The 21,577-nt window shown below is 36.8% G+C and overlaps 4 protein-coding genes across 6 annotated transcripts; 2 read left to right on the top strand and 2 right to left on the bottom strand.

Annotated features, from left to right (window-relative positions):
- The first annotated feature begins 2,019 nt into the window (after window positions 1–2,019).
- LOC104812027 (uncharacterized protein At1g76660) lies at window positions 2,020–5,453 on the top strand. The gene is made up of 3 exons (XM_010538956.2): window positions 2,020–2,474; window positions 3,612–4,758; window positions 4,975–5,453. The coding sequence occupies exons 1-3, from the start codon at window positions 2,436–2,438 to the stop codon at window positions 5,133–5,135; spliced, it is 1,347 nt and encodes a 448-aa protein (XP_010537258.1). The 5' UTR covers window positions 2,020–2,435; the 3' UTR covers window positions 5,136–5,453.
- Window positions 5,454–6,334: 881 nt separating this feature from the next.
- On the top strand, window positions 6,335–7,364 carry LOC104812026 (calcium-binding protein CML38). Its single transcript, XM_010538955.2, has one exon. It carries the CDS (start codon window positions 6,615–6,617, stop codon window positions 7,188–7,190), a length of 576 nt encoding a protein of 191 aa, XP_010537257.1. The 5' UTR covers window positions 6,335–6,614; the 3' UTR covers window positions 7,191–7,364.
- A 136-nt stretch (window positions 7,365–7,500) lies between these two features.
- On the bottom strand, window positions 7,501–14,933 carry LOC104812025 (tetratricopeptide repeat protein SKI3). 3 transcript variants are annotated; one of them, XM_010538953.2, is made up of 21 exons: window positions 14,823–14,933; window positions 14,627–14,710; window positions 14,211–14,534; window positions 14,038–14,121; window positions 13,895–13,945; window positions 13,666–13,758; window positions 13,340–13,480; window positions 13,172–13,252; window positions 12,827–13,071; window positions 12,573–12,744; window positions 11,912–12,024; window positions 11,766–11,823; window positions 11,605–11,670; window positions 11,264–11,473; window positions 11,068–11,119; window positions 10,324–10,697; window positions 10,144–10,238; window positions 9,350–9,592; window positions 8,538–9,178; window positions 8,132–8,335; window positions 7,501–7,831 (listed from the first exon to the last, which is right to left on the bottom strand). In XM_010538953.2, exons 1-21 carry the CDS (start codon window positions 14,832–14,834, stop codon window positions 7,647–7,649), a joined length of 3,528 nt encoding a protein of 1,175 aa, XP_010537255.1. In that variant the 5' UTR covers window positions 14,835–14,933; the 3' UTR covers window positions 7,501–7,646. The 3 variants fall into 3 exon arrangements, with proteins under 3 accessions (XP_010537255.1, XP_019057994.1, XP_010537256.1); XM_019202449.1 differs by having other exon boundaries at window positions 14,803–14,871; XM_010538954.2 differs by lacking the exons at window positions 14,211–14,534; window positions 14,627–14,710; window positions 14,823–14,933 and having other exon boundaries at window positions 14,045–14,098.
- Window positions 14,934–17,347: 2,414 nt separating this feature from the next.
- On the bottom strand, window positions 17,348–18,214 carry LOC104812024. Its single transcript, XM_010538952.2, has one exon. It carries the CDS (start codon window positions 18,083–18,085, stop codon window positions 17,468–17,470), a length of 618 nt encoding a protein of 205 aa, XP_010537254.1. The 5' UTR covers window positions 18,086–18,214; the 3' UTR covers window positions 17,348–17,467.
- Between the last annotated feature and the right edge of the window lie 3,363 nt (window positions 18,215–21,577).

Below are 21,577 nucleotides of genomic sequence, written 5' to 3'. Positions count from 1 at the left end.
GGCCGTATATATATATATATATAAACAATAACTGAATTCGAACCAGTGAAATTGAACCGAACTAAATCATACCGGTTCAGATTTTCCAGACATTGATATTGTGATCTGAAATTGGAAAAAAACTGTAAAAATTGCTTAAAAATAATCATCTAAATCCACATATATCAAACAAATATATTTTTAACAAAAAAAGTCTAAACTTGAAAATAAAGAAACTTTAACACGGTTTATTATGCTTAATCATGTGATGTAATCATCGGTAGGGGTGGGCAAAATAACCGAACCGAATCCGACCGATATATACTCAATCCGAACCGAACCGATTAAAATAACATACCCGATTGTATATGAATATTTCAAACCCGAAATAACCGAACTCAAAATAACTGTAAACCGAATCCGAATTAACCGTAACCGAATATATCCGTTTATCCATCCATATATCATCAATTAATATGTTATATATTCTAAATTTAATTAGAAAAATTAGTATAATGATATTGTTTTATAACCAGAGTATATAAAAAACGAAATACGCATGTATTTTAATGTTGTTTTTGTTATTTTGTAAGATAATTCTTTGAATTTTTTATCGTTTTTTTGTTTGGATAAACCAAACCAAACCCGATCTGAATCCGAACTGAACCGATTAAAAAAATATACCCGATTGGATATGAATATTTCAAATCCGAAATACCCAAACCCGATTAAATCGAATCCGTCCGATCGCCCACACCTAATAGACGGGTCGGAGCCGAAGATCCGACAAGAGGATCCAAACGGGAAGGAAAGAGCAATTTTGTGATGTGTGAAAGGGCAAAGAAGAAGAATATTGGGTCCCAAAATCTGTCCACCAAAATCCAAATCCTTAGGGTTACTCCATAGGCCTAGCCCCCCCTTTTTTCTCTGCTTTAATGTCTTTATTGAAACCCTAAAAAAAACTTTAATTTCTAAAAAAATTATATATAGATAAGTTATTCGAATAACAATCATTTTGAATTAAGAGAATTTAAGAAATTAAAATATGATTCATGTGATTTATAGATGTGAGGTCTAGTTAATTTAGTAAAAATATTTAGATGGTTTAAACAAATAATAATTTAAATTTATAGAGCAACAAACAAAATCTAGAATTTGGAAGATCGGAACATTTGGATTGAATTTAGCTTATATTTTTCAAACAAAACCGGATATGTTGTTTCTATTATCATACTGTCATACGACAATTTTAATTAAATAGATAAAATAAAATATATATAGTAGTAAAGTACACTTTGTTCACGTGCTAATGGAATCAACTTTAGGATTAGATTAAACACAATTACTCGTAAAATTAACGAGTCAAGTACTAAATAATAATTATAATAATATGACACCTTAAAAATTTCTTATTTCTTAAAATGGAGACAATTAGAATTTTAACACTCTTCTTTGGCATTTTCCCCCAAACCAAATTGAGAGAGAGAGAGAGAGAGAGAGAGAGAGAGAGAGAGAGAGAGAGAGAGTCGACAGTTATAGAGCTCTTCAATTGATCCATCCTCTTATATGCTTCTGACTTGTTTCGAAGTTTTGATGTCCATTATTTAAATCACTATCATGGGTGTTGTATTATTTTCATGAATGATTCGTAAATAGCAAATAAGAAAGATACGAATACGACATATATGTGTTCATATGATATGATAATTGACAAAAGTGTAAATGATTGGTAGATTTGATTTAGATCCATTATAAAAAAAAAAAAGCAACCAGGGCCCACGTGAACAAGTGTGTATCTATGGTTTTGAAAGAAAGAACGAATCTGTAGGAGACGACACATCTAAAGTCAGATCTAAGAGAGGCTCACCCAAAGGAATCGGAGATTCCGTGGTTGAAATCGAGAATGGTGAGGAGCTACTACAGTGTTCTTTCTCTTTCTCTTTTCTGTTTTTTTTTTTTATTTTATTTTTTTATTTTTGTAATTTGTTGGTCTGAAAACACTTGCATTGATCTCTCTCTCTCTTCTCTTTTTATTAAAGCTCATGTTCTTATCTTTCCCTTTTCCTTTCTCTCTTTCTGATCACATTCTGATTAAAAATAGAAATGCTTTTTCTTCATCTGTATCATCTTTTCATGCCGTTTGCAGCATTTCATCTCACCTTCTCCTCTCCCCTCCCTCGCTGAGGAAAAAAAAATCCCATCTTTTGCATTTTACAAATCTCCCCTCGACCTTAAAATCAATCTATCAACTTTGTCAGCTTCTGGGTGTTTCCCCAAATCTTCAACCCTTCTCTACTGTCTAGCAGCCTTTCTGGGTTTTTTTTTTCTCTCACTTAGTTCTTGATCGAACCCAGCTGGAAAATGTGAGAATGGAGAAGCTTTGGGTGATAAAGTTTCGATTTTGACCTCAAACCCACCATCCGACGTGGTTTTCAGACAGAGACAGAGACACCCCAATGGGTTCGGAACAAAACAGATTTCCTCAGCAAGAGCGGGTAATCATTAGTTCACGTCACTTTGTCTCTTCTCATCTCATTCAATTTGCGTTTGTTCGAGTTTGTGGGTTTTGCTCTCAGATCTAGTTGCTCAAGTTACTGATTTCTTGAAGTTCGTTCTTTGAATCTGTGCTTGAGATCTAGGCATCTGTCTCTGTTCATGCTGATGTTCGTTTGTTTTCCCACTTGATCAAGTAATGTGTGCTAATAATAGTTCTTGCTGCTTTGTTCTTGATTACTGTGTTCTCTAATGGTGAGAACTCAGTGTTTAGCTCAATTATCAGCTGAATCGTATACAGGATCAGCTTCTTATGCATGAACCCAGTTGGATTTCATGGATCAAAGAAAAGAATCTCTCGCTTTTTTTGCTGGCACCAGCAGTGAATCTTGAACTAGGGAGAGAAAGATACAAGCTTCTGTATAGTTTCATGGTCTTGACCTGATCTAAGTTAGGATCTACGCATGAAAACAAAGACATCATGCGGAAATCATATAATTTTAAAACGGTAGCATTTCGTGATTCTTTTCAGTAAAGAATCTGGTGAACCCATCACCATCACGGTCTTTTACTGCATCTTCCTGTCTAGTAGTCTTAATGTTTCTTCCATGTTCAATTCACCGCGTCATCTGTCTTTTAATAGCTTTTGTAGTGGCCTGATGAGCTTATCTGATGGTGACCTTAATTGTTTAAAGACTTTTCTTCTCGCTCTTGTCCAAATCAATCTCTGACTTTATCCTTACCAATTCTCAAATCTGACCTGAATCACCTGATCATGGCTTTTGGATTAGTGGTTTCCTGTTTTTGGAAATATTCTGTTTGATCGCCCTGTATTCAAATCAAGAGTTTCTGGCTAAAACTGTGTGCCTTTTTGTGCGTTTGGAATCACCCAAGTCTCTTCATTGATTTGTTGAATGATATTTAGATAGGCCTCCAATGCAAAATACATGGTTGTCCAACATATCTAGATACATTTACATTGTTATCTCTCACTCTTCTCAGCATCTTCTGGCACACTAATCCTTGTCTTTCCTCCTGTTTATGCTAAGTGATTCATCCTTTCCTGAGGACACTTTAAGCTCTTTCTGTTTCATTGAAAAGTGTTGGATAAAACTTGTACTGGGTTGCCCTATTTGCAGAGGAAAAGATGGGGAGGATGTTTAGGAGTGTTATCTTATTTCAAGTCTCAAAAAAGTGGGAAAAAACGTATAGTACCCGCATCACGTATTCCCGAAGGCAATGCCTCGGTGGCTCAACCCAATGGAGCTCAAGCCATCGGATTGACTAACCAAGCCACAGGAGGAATAGCTTTATCTCTTTTGGCTCCACCATCTTCACCTGCATCCTTTACAAACTCTGCTCTTCCTTCCACCGCTCAATCACCAAACTGCTTCTTGTCAATGTCTGCAAACTCGCCCGGGGGTCCTTCTTCCACCATGTTTGCAACTGGACCTTATGCCCACGAGACCCAGTTGGTCTCACCTCCTGTGTTTTCGACATTCACTACTGAACCGTCCACCGCTCCTTTCACTCCCCCTCCCGAGTTGGCTCACCTCACCACTCCATCCTCACCCGATGTACCTTATGCCCGGTTCTTGATATCCTCCATGGATCTCAAGAACGCCGATAAAGGGCACTATAATGTTTCAAACGATCTTCAAGCAACGTATTCCCTTTACCCCGGAAGCCCTGCAAGCACTCTTAGATCGCCAATCTCACGGGCTTCGGGTGATGGCTTATTGTCCCCGCAGAATGGCAAATGTTCGAGGAGTGATTCCGGCAACGCATTTGGGCATGACACGAACGGAGCTTCGACGCCATTGCAGGAGTCAAACTTCTTCTGTCCTGCCACATTTGCCAAATTTTACCTGGATTATGATCCTTCGGTTCCTCAAAATGGTGGAAGACTAAGTGTGTCCAAGGATTCGGATGTCTACCCTTGTAGCGGAAACGGAAACCAGAACAGGCAGACGACGTCGAAAACTCCCAAGCAAGACATGGAGGAGTTAGAAGCTTACAGGGCTTCCTTCGGGTTCAGTGCAGATGAAATCATAACAACTAGTCAGTATGTAGAGATCACTGATGTGATGGATGACTCTTTCACCATGGCTCCTCCTCTTGGCCCGGATAAATCGTCCTTCAAAGAAAGCTCGGAGATTTTCTCGCCAAGCAACGAGCAGAAGTTTCTGAGGAAAGAGGTTCAGAAGGGCGGCAAATCAGAAACCAATCGCAGTGCTGTTGAAGTTGTAGACTTTCATGCATTGAAGGCAGCCAATGGCCACAGAGGTAAGACTTTTCATTTGAACCCAGAGTCTCAGATTATGCAATCTGTAGTGTGGATTTACAGGATCAAGATAGTATTTTCTTTTTTTCACTATTAGCCGCACTAAAAAAAAACTGTAGTTCCATAACTCCTAGGCTGTAAAACCTTTGAGGAACATGTTGCAAGTTTGATCCAACACATTCTGCATCATTCTAATCATGGGCATGTGTCTGAATCAGACCATAAACCAAGGATCCAGACAGATGAAGAAGCTCTATTATCGAGGGTGGGTTCGATGAAAGGGAGCAGGAGAAGTCATATGGGCTTATCATGCTCTGATGCAGAGATCGAATACCGGAGAGGAAGAAGCTTAAGAGAAGGCAGAGACCGCAAATCTTGATCATAAGAATGATCCAAAATCTCTGAAAGACTTGTTGGTTTGGTTTCATCCAATCTTGTACTTGTGTCTTCTTCCTCCCGGTACGAACACCAAAGGGCTATGCTGTTTCTGGGTTCACTTCTCTTGTGATGATGCTAACTCTGTCTGTCATTATATCTAATTAGTATATATATATATATATAGATGTCTAAGTAGATGAAGTTATATATATATATATAAGCAAGGACGAGAAAGTGGTTGTTTTTGTGTTTCATCAACTCTTGTAATGAGTCTGTTAAAACCAAAATGCAAGCTGTCTGGTTTCTCTTCACTTTTTCATGCTTTGATGCAATCTTCGGATAATTTCTGTCCAAATCTTTTATATACTTTTGCAAGAATTTTATAAGATATATATATATATATATATATATATATATATATGAAACTGTGGGTGTTCCATTTTCAAATGTCATAAATTCATTATGCAAAAGTTTTTATATTTATTTATTTTTGTGCACATTAATCTTTGTTTGACATTTGGGTGATGGATAGATGGATTTTCACACCAAAAAAAAAACAATTAAAATTTATAGAAACTGTTAAGTTCTGTAATATCTTTGTCACCAAAAAAAAAAACTATATGACAGTTAATACACATTCCACACTCTTTGGCACTCCTTTCTAGACGCCGATTGTGTCCTTAAATTAAGTTTGGGTCACGTATATTGCTAAAAGTAATTTTAATTATTTAAATTCTTTAAAAAATGATAAAAAAAAATTAATATTAGTTTTATATACATATCCCAAATAACATCAAACTAATATTTATAAACTTTTGAGGTAATATAGTTTCCGTGACTAAAAAATGTTCACCGATTCCTTCTAGAATTACGACTGTTTAATTATATTTGCTCATTCACTGTTTAGTGATAAATTTGTTTATTTTTTTAAGTTTTTTTTTGGGTAAAAATATTTTAATTTTGAGTTTTATATATACGAAAGTAAAATTTTACAATGTCAAGATTAATTTATTAAAAACACTAAATACAAAACTAACACAACCACAAAAGCAACTTATCCACTGATTAGTTTAATATATATATATATATATACATATTTTTATATTTTGCAAAAATAAAGAAGAAAAAAAAAAGAGAGAAGAAACTCGTGGTGAAAGAGAAGCTTCCTTCAAGCCGCACACCGTACGGCAACTGGCAAACAAAGGGAAAACAAGTGGCTGTATAAATTACAGAAATACCCCTGGAAGTCTTTCCTTTGTCAAAACCGTGTTCTCTGATAAATATCCTCATAAGTCTCCCACGTCTTTTACGCATCATATCATCTGATCTGTAACCCCTTTCCTCTTCCTGACCCGACACGCACACACACACACACACACACACCCTCTATATATGTGTGTGTAATGAATCATCTTTGGTCACATTACCAAACACTAGATATCATACTAAAACAATCACAAACCTGTCAGTAACGTCTCTCATGAAGGGTTCGTCTTCTTTCGTCAAATTCTGCAAGAAACTGTCAAGGAAGAGGAAGATCACCGAGAAACAGGAAGAGGGTATCGAAGAAATCATTCAAAGAAGAAGCGGGAACAATGGTAACGGTGATGGAAGAAGCCATGGCGACGGAAAGAGGGAGCTGCAGGCCGTGTTCGATCACATGGACGCGGACAGAGACGGGAGGATTTCGCCCGAGGAGCTTCGGAGGAGCTTCGAGTCGTTGGGAGGGAAGCTGTCGGAAGAGGAGGCGGAGGTGGCCGTACGGCTGTCGGATTCGGACGGAGACGGGATGTTGGATTTCGAAGAGTTCCTGAACATGATGACGATGGATGATGACGAGTGGAGTGAGGAAGAGAGGAGGGGTGAGATCGAAGGAGCGTTCAGAATGTACACTTGCGAAGGCCGTGAATGCATTACCGCTGCAAGCTTGAAGAAGATGCTTGGGAAGCTCGGAGAGTTTAGAACTATGGATGATTGCAGAGCGATGATCCGAGTTTTCGATCTGAATTCCGATGGCGTTCTTAGCTTCGATGAGTTTGCACTCATGATGCGTTGAATCTGTCGTCTCTCTTTCTCTTCTCCATTTTTTTTCCTTCTTCTTCTTCCTCTTCCTTTCAGCTCCTCTTTGATTGCTGTGAATATGGATTTTGATGCAATAATTACAAGTGCCCATGAACAAGGGGCATTGTCTTTTTTTTATAGAAAATGATTGATTCGCCATTACAGAACAGTTTGTTTTACAGATACGCGTTTGGTCTATTGAGTAGAACCCTGTCTGACTTTTGTTAAGAACAGTGGCCTTGAAAATTTTGTACGGCTCAACGTTGGTACGGAATTCAAAAAAACGCCACACACTCCGCTTCTCGGGGAAGGAAACGACATGATGTTTGTATTGGGCAATGCCGTAGCACAAAGCATGAAAGATCCTATGATCTCTGTCTGGTTCATAGAAGAAAAAGAAAACACAAACATATTCAACACTGTTAATGTAATACAAAGCAAACTCCTTTGTTCATTGTATAAGCTTAGACAAAACACTCCAGTATCTTTGACAAGAAGGGTTTGTGTGAATAGCCCGAAGCACCCATTTCTCGGTACTTTGGAAATTCTCCACGCCTGTTCCAGTCTCGGGACGTCGCCCTTGTGCTTGCCTTGCGAGTATATGCATCTGGAAGAAGAGCTCTGCAGGTCTCATCTCTGTCATAAACATACAAAAAGAACAAAAAGTTATAAGCCTTTCTGTTTGATTCAGACACACACTGATAGCCAGCAGCACCCTCTAGAGGCTCTATGGGGTTGAAGATGCAACCAAGGCATTGACCAGGCCTCTAATGTGATCATATGTATCCGCAATATGCAATTTGGTACTATCAGATCATTAACAGAACTTGCCTACGTGGAAACATATCGAAATATTTCATTAAAAAATCGAACCATGAGCGGAATAACGTCTCAAGAGGGTAGGCGGTAATCATGAGCAGAGGGAGAAAGCTAAACCTGGTGGCCAAGAGAACCATTCGAGACGGAGGTTCTTCTCCCATTTCTCTTTAGAACCAAGACTTCCTTGTGCTTGAGCCAACAACGAGTAGACAATAGGCAAGGGCACTAGTGAACTCGCTTGTGCCTTGCCAAGGCTCTTCACAGCCATTGACAAGAACTTCGAGTCATTAGTCTGCCTTGCCAGCTCCATGCAGACAACACCTGCAAACATTATCCCATTAAATGTTTTGTTATAAACAAGAATAATATCTGATAAATGTCCAATCAAAATGATTTCTGTGCAGAAGACTAGTATTCAGAAGCACTTCAGCTTTTTTCCCCTCAGAGGCTGTGCCATTCAGATGAATCAAGGAAAGATTTCCAAATAGTGACTGAAAAGAGGATGTTCTATGTTCTTTTGTACCATGACAGAGAAGTACACAGCTCTCTGACTTAGCCAATGAACAAGCTTGTGCAAGGAACTCCTCTGCTGAGAAAAAGTCCCGTTTCCGGATACAAACTAAGCCAAGACCAAGATTGTATAATGCCATCCACTCTTTCTGCAAGTTCTTCTCCTTTGAGCATTCTTGTAGGCTTAGCTCCAGGATACTTGAATCATTTTGCAGATCGAATTGAGCTGCTATGAGCTTCAAGCATATCCAACTGATATTACAGTCGGTCTTGAGCTTCAAACATGATTCATATTCTTCTTGCAGGTTTCTGGTGTTACCCTCAGCTGCATAAGCACGGCATAGTTGCAAATGTCCGTAAAACAGGTAGCTATCGGGAAGGGGAAGGGAAGAAGCCTTTTGAGCATGGCTGATGGAGGCAACTATATTTCTAGTTTTCAAACTGATCTCAGAAGCACAAAGCAGAAGCTGTAACTTTTGATATCCGTAAGAGGTGCCTTCCTCAGAATATATCTCATCGGACAGTGCCACAGAGATCAGCCGTTCAATAACACCACAGAGCCCTCGAGGAAATCTCTGCTCGCGTGCTTTCTGCATAAGGTTTAGGATGAGCAAGTATCTTGTACCATAGTTCCAAGGTTCTTGATGCAAAAATCTGTGAAAGGGAGAAATTATAAAACCATTATCAATAAAGATTAAACAAAAAAACTTGTTGAATTAAGCATTGAGTCCTCCAATTACAACCATGATGATAAAAGGATCAAACTAACAATTCAGATTCTGAAGATGCTAATTGCTAAATAGCTATGGAAAGATTTTCAGCTACCTTTGCAGTTCTACAGGAACAATAGGAGCATTCAGACACTGGCAATGGCAAGTCGGAAAGGAGAACCTTGGAGCTGTATTACCGATAACATTGCAGGCCACTGCCCCTCCTCCAAGGACATCCAATGCGGATTTTAGATCATCTTTATTTGTACATTCAGAGACATTTATGATGCTGCATCTACTAGCGGTGCAGGCATCATTCATTTCTTCACCAGCTAACAAAAGATAACCTAGCAGCTTCCTATTCACAAAATACATTTCCAAGTCACGAAAAAGATAAAAGAAACTCCATTCCATATAACCTAAATATTCAACCAAATATTGCAGGTATGGTTTCAAAGTTTCTCAATTCTGCTTCGTAATTTGATTACATAGCCTTCAAAAAACTAAAAAAAAAAACGACACAAAAAACAGGAATTCTACAGCCTTTAGAATCGGATAAAAATCTCCATGTCTCGAATCTCGATAAACTAGATCATGTAGGAGAATATATCAAGCACTGGCATGGCATGTATCAATACGTGAATTATGTAGCTGCTTTTGGTTGAATATACACCCATATGATAGATTTTCCAATTGAAGTACATTTTTTCTTCTTTCACGAGGTGACAATTTTCTGAAAAGACTACTAGAAAGAATAAAACCCTGATTAGAGTGGTATAAAGTATGCGGTTCCGGACTACTATTCACGACGCATGAAACATATACGAAGGCATCTAACCACATTGATAGAACATACTGGTAAGCCTTTCAAGGCATTTGGTATTTTGGAGGGAAAATCTTATCACATACCTTAACAAATTACTATGAGGATACATATGAAGAGCTTTTCTCAGGTGAGCAACCCCCTTATCAAATCCAAGGGAATCTCCGGCACCAGTTTTCAGCTGCAATCCATAGGAGAAAATAACTAACACAGGATGTCAAAGTCAAAGTTAAGTCCAACATGGTAAACCAGAAACAAAGTCTCACCAATTTGCCGAGTGCTATCAAGTAGTGCATTGCAATGATCTCTTCGTGCATTGTTATATAGTTACGCGTGCTTGAAACAATCGATTGCAACCTATCACTCTGATCAAGAGAATGGATTGCCGATACAATAAAGCTAATTTTCGAACTCTGGAAGAAATCTTTTGGCATCTTCTGGATGCTGGTGATAGCAGAATCTAAACCCGACACAGAATAAAGCAGCCTACAAATGAAGCTGACTGAGAACGCTATTGAAGTTTTTTCCATGGTAGAAATTCTGCCAGCCAGATCCCTAACCACCAAGAGAGCCAAATCATTTTCACCAATCTTCCACAGAGAGAAAGCATATATTTGCAAGCCCTTGTCGTCAAGCATTCCTTCGAAACATTTGAATAAGAATTAGTAACAGGTTTACTTCAACTGTCTTACACACAAACGAAAACAGATTCGGCGAAGAACATTATAGCATCAACATTATCAGGAGATGACACGAATAGAAAGAATGATATATAGCATGCAGTGAAATAAGTCCATTACAGCTATTATTTCCTCGATTGCATAATATTATATCTCCCCTGTAGTTGGATAAAACTTTTGAACTCTTTATAAGTCTAAAAAAAATGTGAAACAAATAAACAAACATAACAGTCTTATCAAGTGAAAATTCTTAAAAGGGAACAGAGGCATGCAAAGAAACCACAAGCAAACCGTATTTCAAATTGGAGGTTAGAAGTTATAAGCTCAAACCTTTTAACTTCAAATCTGCACATTCCTTCACTGAATCTCTAAAATTTCCTGCCTGCACGACAATATTATATTTCAGGGTAATAAACACTTCTTCTGTCTTCAGAATTGATAGATGAATTAAATTTTGCATAGAATACTGTCAATGAATAGCATTCGAAAGCATATACAAGGCAGAAGGGAGGGCCAGGCTCTTCACCTTGCTAAGTGATCTGGCTAAGTTAATAGATATTTCCCCATCATGAGATTTTAAAGAATTGGCTGGATAAAACGTTAAGGCAGCACGTGCCAGCCTGTAGGAAGTAACAGCGGTTTGATAGTTCTGTCTTGCCTCACAGACTAGGCCGTGAAGATTAAGAGGTTCGGAATAAGGAGCATGCTGCACTGCCTGCTCAATGCAAGCAAAAACCTGCAAAATATTTTTTTTTTTTGAGGAAAAAGGAATTCCCACATCAATATAAAACCCTCAGGGAATGTGCTCTATTGATCCAGTAAAGAGTAATTGTTTCCATTATTTAATGAATATCTCTCTCATAATACCTGTGGAGATGAAAGAGTACCATGTAACAAAGCTAGCCATGCCAGACCAATTTGGAACTCTGCAATCTGGACAAAAGGTCAAGCCTCAGTTACAGCCATTGACACACTTTCCACGTAACAGAAAAACAGGCAAGCAAAACAAGGGGGATAAACGCACTTACGGGTGATATTTGTGCAGCTCGTAAGCAGCTCTCAAAAGCCTCATCGACTATTGATGCCCTGTGGTGTTCATTAATCTATGAGGCCAAATTCAATTTGAAAAGATTTTCATGACTATTATTTATCAAACATCAAGTAAAGCATCTACCTAGCATACACATCAGCTGAGCCTGCCCATGGTAACGCAAGTGTAGGATCTATGCTTCTGGCACAATCAAAAGCCTGTTTCGCCAATTTCATTTCATCTGTCTGCCTGAAAAGCTATTTAATAAAACATATCGTTATTAGAGCCCACCAACAAGCAATGAACTGTGAGCAACTGGGGGCAAAAAAGAGCCGCAAGTTGCAGTTCTTTCCTGAACAAGCACTTACCATATTGAAAACTGAACAGGCCCAATGAAATACAGGGGAAATGGCACTCAGAATGCACCACAGTTTCTATTTTCGCATTTAGAAACCTGTGTTTTATCTACCCAGCAAGTCTAAAGGGTACCAAATCCTACACCAGTAGGGCGATGAGGATAACAACTCTTTCATTAGAATCATTCTACAACATTGTAAGTTTCCACACCATTCTCTGTACTAATTCAATGCCTAGCAGTTGGCATTCGGCTCTAATCTAATCACATTATTCAAGACCAACAAAAAGCAATATAAGCCAGATGTGGCGAAAGCCCATTTAAGATTTAAATGGACTGTCGAACAATGTTTTCCCCCCGAACCATAGCCATGGGATAGCTAAGAGTTATATATCCTCGAAAAGATTTTTTTCAAATAAAACCAAATAGAACAACATTAACGCATAATACCTGGCCCATGTATGCCCAAGCAATGGCAAGAGATACATCTAATTGCAATCCCCGAATCAAAGCATGTAATCTCAAAGCCCTATGACGAGATAGACAACCCAACGCAACCCAGAACTCAGAGTTGTCACACTCCAGTAACAAAGCTCCCAAAGCCATTTTCTCTTGAAGCTGCCTGATAGAAATTTAGACAATTACAGGGGCACAGATGCACAAAAACTAATGACATCCCTAAATAACACTAAGCAGAATCTTACCAAGAAATTGAGCTTTCGCAGTCCTCTCCTAAAGGCGAAATGAGATCTGAAGCTATGGCTATGTCGGTATAAATATTAGCTTGCCAAGGGGCTAAGTGCAGAGCCCGTTGGTAAGAAGCTCTCGCAGACAAAGCAGCTGAGGAGCAAGTACTTCTCCAAGCATGAACTGAATCATTAAAACTCTTTGAATCAACTTCCGAGATTTCAGTTTCCGCAGACCATGGAAAGCATCTCGCATACGTAAGCTAATCAAGAGAGCAAATGTCAGATGTCCCAATAAGAACAAATGTCATACTCCAGGTAAGGAAAGTCTTGGAATTTAAAATAAACGGCAATCATCAATACCTGAATATCACCATGCAATTTCCATATAGAAGACATGTTGCTGGCTAACTCACTACTAGCTTTTGCAACTTTACGAGCATCCTACAATGGCAAGTATAAGTTGTCCTCTTCTTAGATATATAGGACAGCACTAAATTAGAGAGAGAGGGGGGGGGGGACATCACTAACCTCCAATAATGAAGCTGCCCATCTAAATGCGCCCAAATTTACACATTCTTTTGACCAACTAAGCAGTCCAGAAGCAAGACCATATAGTACAGATGAGTTCTTAGGCAAAATCTTCAGCGCCTGCTCAAACTGCTCCACACCCTGCACAGAAACACCGAAATGGGACTTCAAGAGCAATGCATGTGACATACACCCAAATACTTGAAAACTGCAGATGGAGCCAGAAGGAAAATATAAACACATGCATTATCTTTCTATCGCTGATGCAAATAGCAAGATAAACCGGATAGTGAATCCTTCTAGGCAAATATGTAAACAAAGGTTACCTTTCTATATGAACCAAGCATCAAAAAGATGTTTGCACTCTCAACTAGCGCAAAAACTCTGGTCTCATCTAGTTCTATGGCACGGCTGTATGCCTGTTGAAGTAAACATGGTTACAGTGAAATCAACTTAAAAACCAAACAGCTTCGAGAAACAAGTTAAGAACACGAGAGAGAGGGAGAGAGAGAAAGAGAGAGAGAGAGAGAGAGAGAGAGAGAGAGAGAGAGTAACCTTGATAGCAGCCGTAAACATTCCAAGTCTTTGGTAAGCAACACCCAGAGCCTGCAACAATAGATACAAAGATTCCTGTCCAATTCCGTATACTGGAAACAAAGTGATGATGAAATTTGTGGAGAAAGGAAAAAGACAATTACTTCCCACAAGTCAGGAACGGTAGGATAACCTCGAATTGCATGCTGAAGGCTCTGAACAGCTTCAGACCACTTCTTCTGATGAAGCTGCAATGAAATCCAAACAGCATACAAGTAAAAAACACATATACAAAACGGTGAAGTTGCGGAGAAATCGAAAGCAAACGATGAACAACCTGAATGTAACCCAATCTGGCAAATGCCCAGAAAGCTTTAGGAGATTTCTCAGAAGCATCGCGGCAAACCGCGAGTTCCAAGCTCAGCTTGCCCTCTCTGTCAAACAAATCGCAGAGAGCTTCTCCGGCATCGGAATCGTTAGGGTTCAGCGAGACAGATCTCTGATAACACTTAGCAGCTCGGAGATGATCAAGCGCCACTCGTGAGTAGTAATGGCCCAGATACTTGAACGCCGTCGCATTCTCCGGGTTCAACTTCACCGACAGCACGAAACACTCCGCCGCTTTCTCTGGATCTCCGCCGTTCTCCCACAGATACAAACCCTGCATCGACCAATTTCGGGGTTTTCCCTAAGCAAATACCCAAAAAAAAAGGACCTGTGAAAAAAGGTAAAATCCCATTGTTGGAGATTTACGAGCTCGAAGCGAAGAGAAGGGTCGTCTGGGTTCGCCTCCACGGATTTCTCCAGCTGCTGCAACACCGTCCCGCCGTCGTCTTCCTGAAATTTGTTAAATACGGTGATTAATACAACAATTTCGTCGAAATTTTCAAAAGTTTTGATAGAAGAAAACTGCAGAGGGTTATGCCAACTTGAAGAGAGAAACACGAACAGATTGATTCATCGTGCGAACTTCTTCTCTGATTGTTCTCAAACTGTCCGGAAACCCTAATTGTATTGCCGGAGTTGCTTCCCACCTGAGACAGATCAAGTGTGTCAATATTTTACTTACAAGTCCTTGTATTATATCTGAGACCCAACTTTGTTCCCCATATTTTATGTTTTACTAATATACCCCCACGCATCACACACAATGACAAATACGAAAGATGGATTTAAAAATATTCATAAATAAATAATGGCAAACAAAATTCTTTTTTATTGTTGCACGAATCTGATATCTCTAGAGTTTTTTTTTTAAAGGTTGTGTGTAGGTTTTGTTTTGTTTAGATGAAGGTCTATTGTATGCATCGTGGGACGACTTAACCCTAATTAATTACAAGTAAATTAATTTGCATTTCTACAATATATATATATATAACGATTCAAAACCAGACATTATAATTTCGCATTTAATTTGTCACTTTGTGTTATTACTGTTTTTTATATGCTAATAAATCAATGACCTGAAATTTTAAATCATTATCTTTATTTGTTAATAAATGGCTTGAAAGAGAGATTGATAAATCATTATCTTCTCTCCTTTTTTTTTCTTCATTCAAAAAAAATATTTTATCCTATTTTTTTAACAGTTGAAGAATCCGCCCTACACTCCATTTGAATCGTACCCCACAACGCTCCAATGGACCGGACAGAAACGGCATCACGGACAATAAAACTTCCAATGTAGGATCACCACGTAGAATAGATATACCAATCGAAAATGACGAGTTCATAAAAAATTCAAAGCTCAAAAACCAATTTATCCAAATTTAGATAACCTAGTGGTAAAAAAAACATACAAAATATATTTTTATCCAGATTTAAATCCAAACGTGCAAAGGAATATTCGTCCGGATTTATCCGGTGGTAAACTTTCGGATTATAAAAATAAATTCAATTTTATCACATGAGTTGCATGATTCCGACGTGTTTTCGTTTAATCAAGAGGGACATTATCCATAAGGTCCGTAGAAATCGGTCTCGAATCTTGACGAAAGCTAAAGATACCTAATATGAAAAAGAAATATTGAAGAAATCGGTCCATTTGCTCTCTATCTTTCTTGTGACTTTTATTTTTGAAATGATTATAATTAATCATTATCTCTACTTGTTTTCAACCACTTTGAAAATAATGAAATGTACTTTTCCGTACTTATCCTTTAAGAAGATATACGGCCATGATTACGTGTATAGTGGATTCGATTCGAGTTTGGATTTTCATAATTTCACATTTGGATACCGGAATATATATGTGTGTGTGTATACCGGAATTTAAATGTATCAAAATATCATTACGTAGGACTAATACACTTCTAAGTTTGTCAATTTATGGTAGAGGATAAATTTTTTATTGTTCATTTAATTTATTATGATTCTGAAATAATAAAATATTTAGAATTAGTATTTCAAATTTGCAATCGGATAAAATACTTCAAGTCCTCCGACAATAATTATACGGATACCAAGATACGTGATTTGGGTAATATTTTCAATGAGTTTTCTTAGCATGACATAATTAGGAATTTTGGTCCGACTAGTAATTATATATCTCGTTGAATTATTAATAACATTAGTTATATTCTGAAATTTCCAACCGTGCATGTGCATGCATTGCATATACACGTGTAATATATAGAATTTGTGTGTGAACTTGTATCAAATGGCTAATAGATTCTATATTTATATTGCAATAAATTTCAAATCATTGCATGCAGGCCATGTCATGCTTTTTTTATTCTGGCATATCTTACACATATATATCTTAAATTTAGATTTCTTATTACACAATATTAGGATTATCATCTTAATTAATGCGCACGCATGGCATTATACTATATATATATATACATAATTTCTTAACGTTCACATTACTCTAAAATTGGACCCCGATTACAATTATTATATATTAAAAAGTAAAATAAAAGGAAACCAAAAACATGAATACCGCTTATTCTATAAAAAAAAAATGTGGTCCGTACGCATTGAATATTCGATGTATTTGTTGACGTGCGTGTCTCTCAATGGTGATAATTATAAAAATGTCATATTTATTTGCATAAATAATTCAATGTAAGGATAGAAAATTATATGATTTTTAAAAGCTATTTTATTTTGATTGAATTAAGGCTTTTTTCACTATAATTAAGGAAACCCTTGATTGAAAGCGTATCGAAGTAATTAAAAGGATTAATATATATATATATATATATATATATTAATGATCTATACGGTGAAAGTACAAAGATATAACAATATATGGTAAAATATATTACAACATTTATTGGTTTAAACCCAGTGTTGGGTGGCTTGGTGGTAAGACAACCTTTTTTAAAAATAAATTGAAAATAATGTTTAAAAAATGAAGACTATTTCATATTTGTAACTTGCACACTAATCAGATTTATCAATCTAAAGAATTTAATCAATATTATTCCAAAATTACTCCTAAATATGTGTTGGGCTGATCAATCTAGAGAAGAAAATGTAACAATAAACTCCCAAAAAATAATGTATAATTATTCCGGTTTTTTACATATTTATTTTTTCTGTATTTCTCTCTCCAAAAATTTAAAAATAAGAAAGTTCAAAAAGAATCTACAGAACGGAGCCTTCGTAAATGGTTGAGAGCCTCAGCCTGAACGAACGAACCGCAAGCTTCGCTCGCCGGGACGTATATCTCTGTAATTTCCGGAATGAACCAGATCTCGGTAGACCGCCGGAAACCTTCGTCGGCTTCGTTTTATTCGCCGGAATTTCCTTGTAAATAGTCGATTTCACGGCGGTCCCGCTCGATTCTCTCGGCTGACTCAGCACAACCGCAGGCGAGATCCGTCCCTTCTTCCGGCGGCGAGATTTCTTCTCGTTGGCGTTCTGGATCGCAACACTGGCTTTCACGGCGAGAGCCGCCATGTCCGACGCCGTGAGGGGCTTCTGACGCCTGGAGATCGGGAGGACGAAGTAGATCTGATCCGCCTGAAGCTCCTCATCCGATTCGATCGCAGGGATAAAATCGTCGTAGTAGAGAGAATCGGAGTTACAGATGAAATACGAAGTTGATCTGGAGGAAGACGAAGCCGCAGCAGATTCGGCTTCAACGACCTGCGAAGCCATCACCGGAACATTGTATTCCCGGAGATCGCCGTTAACCGTAACGATCTTCGCCGTCGGCGAAGATTCGCGCCCGCTTTGACCAACAGAAACGCATCCCCCCATTTCGCATTCGTTTATTCGTTTCAGTTTAAATTCTAGAGAGAGAGAGAGAGACAGCCTGTAGAGAGAGAAAGAAGGAAATTGTAACGGACACGGAAGGAACGCGTATAACAGAGACGATTCAGAACGTGGGATATATATAGAGGTGTTGGTGACGTCAGCAAATACTTAACCGGCCGAATAACAAATGGCTTTACGGCTTAACTTTTTCAAAACCGGAAGCTGATTTGTATTAGAAAGTAGGTTTCCGTAAATCTTTTATTAAGCTCCTTTTTAATGAATTTATTCACCCAAAAACTTGTTTTTGTTGTTAAATTTTATATTATATTTTCTCGATTGGAAATAATTATATTATAATTTATTTGGCCCGATAATATAATTGATGGGAATTTCTTTCGAATTTTAATACATATATTATACGTGTCTTGTGTCTAGTCGTACTCTTATCTATCTATTATTAAAAATTATATCTAAGCAGTTATATGACCAAAAGAAAATTAAATTTTCCACTTCTATGGAGAAGCCACATAAGCGCTTACTCAATCCATATCTTGTCATGATTTTTATTTTATTTTTTTAGTGGGGATAAACTATTTTTTATTGGATTTAGATTGCCATAATGATTCATTAATACTATTTGTTTAAAACAAATAATTAATTAGCTATCTAGAACTTCTCCATTTCCAATGTCTATCTTCCACCATTTCAATTAACCTCGATATAGCTTTCATAATTAACAAAACTCCATTAGTCTCTTTGCTTCCCTAAGTCGAGTGAAATAAATTCAATCATGTCTAATTAGAGGGGATTTAGGAAACCTAATATCGTACCACTAATAATATCATGAAAAAATAGAGGGAATTATTTTGGTTTTATCGATTTTTTGTACATCAGGAACAACTACATCATTTTTTCCCAATGTGATGAATGTTAATTTCTATATATATTAAAGGGAAAAATATTTCGAAATAAAATCTAAAACTCTCTTATAATTTTGCATTTAAAAAAATTAAGAAAATAAAAGTTGCGACCTCATTTAGTAAGAAAATATGCTGTGTGAACATGTGACAAACAATTACTCAAATAATACAGTAATATTATTCAATTCATACGATTATATGCAAAAATAGCATAAAAACAAAATAAATGAAATAGACGTTCCAACATGAATTCCACGTTCACATTTATATTAATATTTTACGAAATAATAATATTTTAAGATGACCGAGTTTGGGGTATAGCAATATAAACAGAGAATACAGATTTGCAAGGGAAGTCATCGATGACGTGGCACGCGGCTAAGTGAGCCGTAACACGTGACTTGGAGCACAAGAGAGACGCAGCCACTTGTATTTGACTTGTCCGTTGCCGTACAAAAGTCAACGAAACATAAAAACGTCAACGATTTGACGGACGTACGGAGGCAATTCTTACCAACCCGTTTAAAAATTGAATTTTGTAATTAGTAAATATTCACTAGAGGGCTGATTATGTTAATCATTATATATATATATTCGCTGTCGCACACTGTCGTCTGGATAAATGTGCCTAATCTTTTTAAAACCGGATTGATATACATCTCTCTTCTAGAAATTTTATAATATATAATATGTTGGAGAATCATATACATATTTTAATGCAAGTTTTTAAAAACGGTTCTAACTGATACCATGTTCTTAATTAGAGTATACGAACATTATTTTGAATATTTGTATCCAAGTAAATCTCAAATTCCAAATACAAATTTTAAAATAAAGTACCTGAAATTTTTAACTGCAAATTCAAATATCCAAATTTTTTTAAATATTGGGTCCATGCATGTAACGACCCGAGGTCGCTACGAAATGTCAAAACTATCTTCACATACTAAAATGGGACCTTTTGTCATCACTCGCACATATCGCGAAAAGTATTTTCCAGAAGATCACTCATCTTAAAATTAACCCAGAGTGAGCACGTTTAACTTTCAAGTTATCTCGATATAAGCAACGGAAAAGATAGATACGTCTTGTTGTTATGAGTAACTCAATCAATTACTTTAAGTTATCTTTGACTATGCAGTCTCATAACTACACAATCTTCGGATCCCTCTCATTCTGGTGCGTTCGATTCATCCCTATATCTCCTATCCAGAAACTTGTCACGAGCCGCTCCTTATTCGTGTCTATCACACCGACGATCACTATCTGCCTTCATACGGTATCTTGAGTTATCACAAGTTATCACAGTGTCCATCTATTTTCTTAATGGTACCATGGTTGATCTGGATTCTCATGAATAACATATATTATTTGCATATTTTATATATTGTAACGGTGTTGTTAATTAAATTTGAAAGCACATATATTGAGTAAGACAAAAATTAAAACATTACGACTCGGAAAGAAAATGAAATTTAATATTTCTAATGAACCGAACCGAGTGAACTCAAAGGGGGAGGAAGCCATGCAAAAGCCATAGGCTTTTATTTACGTGTTAACTCGTTGACTTGGTGGCCCATTCAAATCAAATTTTATTTTATTCTTTTATATTAAAAGTTATCAAATTCACTTATATGGTCTCCATATATATCGACCTTCAAAGGTTGAATATATGGTCAAAACAATCACACTCCCTACAATATATTCATTCCGATTATATATATGTGCGTATGTATATATATAATCGGATACTTGTAACATTGATCCAACTATATATAAGTCAAGTATATCTTACAGGTAATAATGAATTGGATATTCCATAAATAAAGGTTTCCAATATTGAGTTTGAATTAGGGTAATATATGAATGGATTTGAGTATCCGAATTTTTAGATATTCGAGAAAATGGTTGGTTTTTCGTGGATATATAATTTATAAAAACATATTTAACAATTTATAAAAAAAAATCATGATAATCTTATAGTTTAATAAATGAATGCAAAAGAATATTTTTAGAATTATTTTAAGGATGTATTAAATATGTATATTTTTAATAATAACACCCTTTCGATGAAGTATTCTATTAGATATCCCTTTGGTACATTTTGAAAGACAAGAGATCCGATACAAAACATTAATAAATGTTGATACACCAACATTTTTAAATTCTTGCAAAGATTTTTTACTTTATTTTTTCTCTCAAATTTTTAGGGTTATTAATTTTTGTTCACATGCAAATAACTATATAACATGTGGTGCGTGTGTGTGTGAACATGCTATCTCGGTTTCCAAATATATCATATCTTTTATTGGTAAGCAAAAGCAACAATTGAAATGAAGGTAAATATTAAAATAAAAATCAAATTTAATGTATAATATATACGTTTGGTCATAATACATTTCTCGCATATCGTTTATTCCTCCACCTCCATCGTCATAAAATAATACCCATAACATCTTACTCTTTGGAAAAAAAAATGTTGAGGTATCTGTATGTATTATACAATATTACCAGACCGTCTATTAACGTGTGCAATAGGTGCGATGGAACATGACCCAAAATTTGGGGGGTCCAC

The sequence above is a fragment of the Tarenaya hassleriana genome, unplaced genomic scaffold (genome assembly GCF_000463585.1).
Source record: "Tarenaya hassleriana unplaced genomic scaffold, ASM46358v1 Cleome2, whole genome shotgun sequence".
NCBI classification, from domain to species: Eukaryota; Viridiplantae; Streptophyta; class Magnoliopsida; order Brassicales; family Cleomaceae; genus Tarenaya; species Tarenaya hassleriana.
The sequence above is the reverse complement of the archived record's forward strand: the minus strand, read 5'-3'. Positions and strand labels throughout refer to the sequence as shown.

What these genes read in the sequence shown, in the direction of transcription:
- LOC104812027 (XM_010538956.2), top strand. Translation starts at nt 2,436, where the DNA reads ATGGGTTCGGAACAAAACAGATTTCCTCAGCAAGAGCGG. An exon ending in GATTTCCTCAGCAAGAGCGG is followed by an intron (nt 2,475 to 3,611) that starts GTAATCATTAGT and finishes CCCTATTTGCAG; the next exon opens with AGGAAAAGATGGGGAGGATG. An exon ending in GGCAGCCAATGGCCACAGAG is followed by an intron (nt 4,759 to 4,974) that starts GTAAGACTTTTC and finishes TGTCTGAATCAG; the next exon opens with ACCATAAACCAAGGATCCAG.
- LOC104812026 (XM_010538955.2), top strand. Translation starts at nt 6,615, where the DNA reads ATGAAGGGTTCGTCTTCTTTCGTCAAATTCTGCAAGAAACTGTCAAGG.
- LOC104812024 (XM_010538952.2), bottom strand. Translation starts at nt 18,085, where the DNA reads ATGGGGGGATGCGTTTCTGTTGGTCAAAGCGGGCGCGAATCTTCGCCG.
- LOC104812025 (XM_010538953.2), bottom strand. An exon ending in TGCTTGGTTCATATAGAAAG is followed by an intron (nt 13,481 to 13,665) that starts GTAACCTTTGTT and finishes GTTTCTGTGCAG; the next exon opens with GGTGTGGAGCAGTTTGAGCA. An exon ending in CTTGGGCATACATGGGCCAG is followed by an intron (nt 12,025 to 12,572) that starts GTATTATGCGTT and finishes TTTATTAAATAG; the next exon opens with CTTTTCAGGCAGACAGATGA.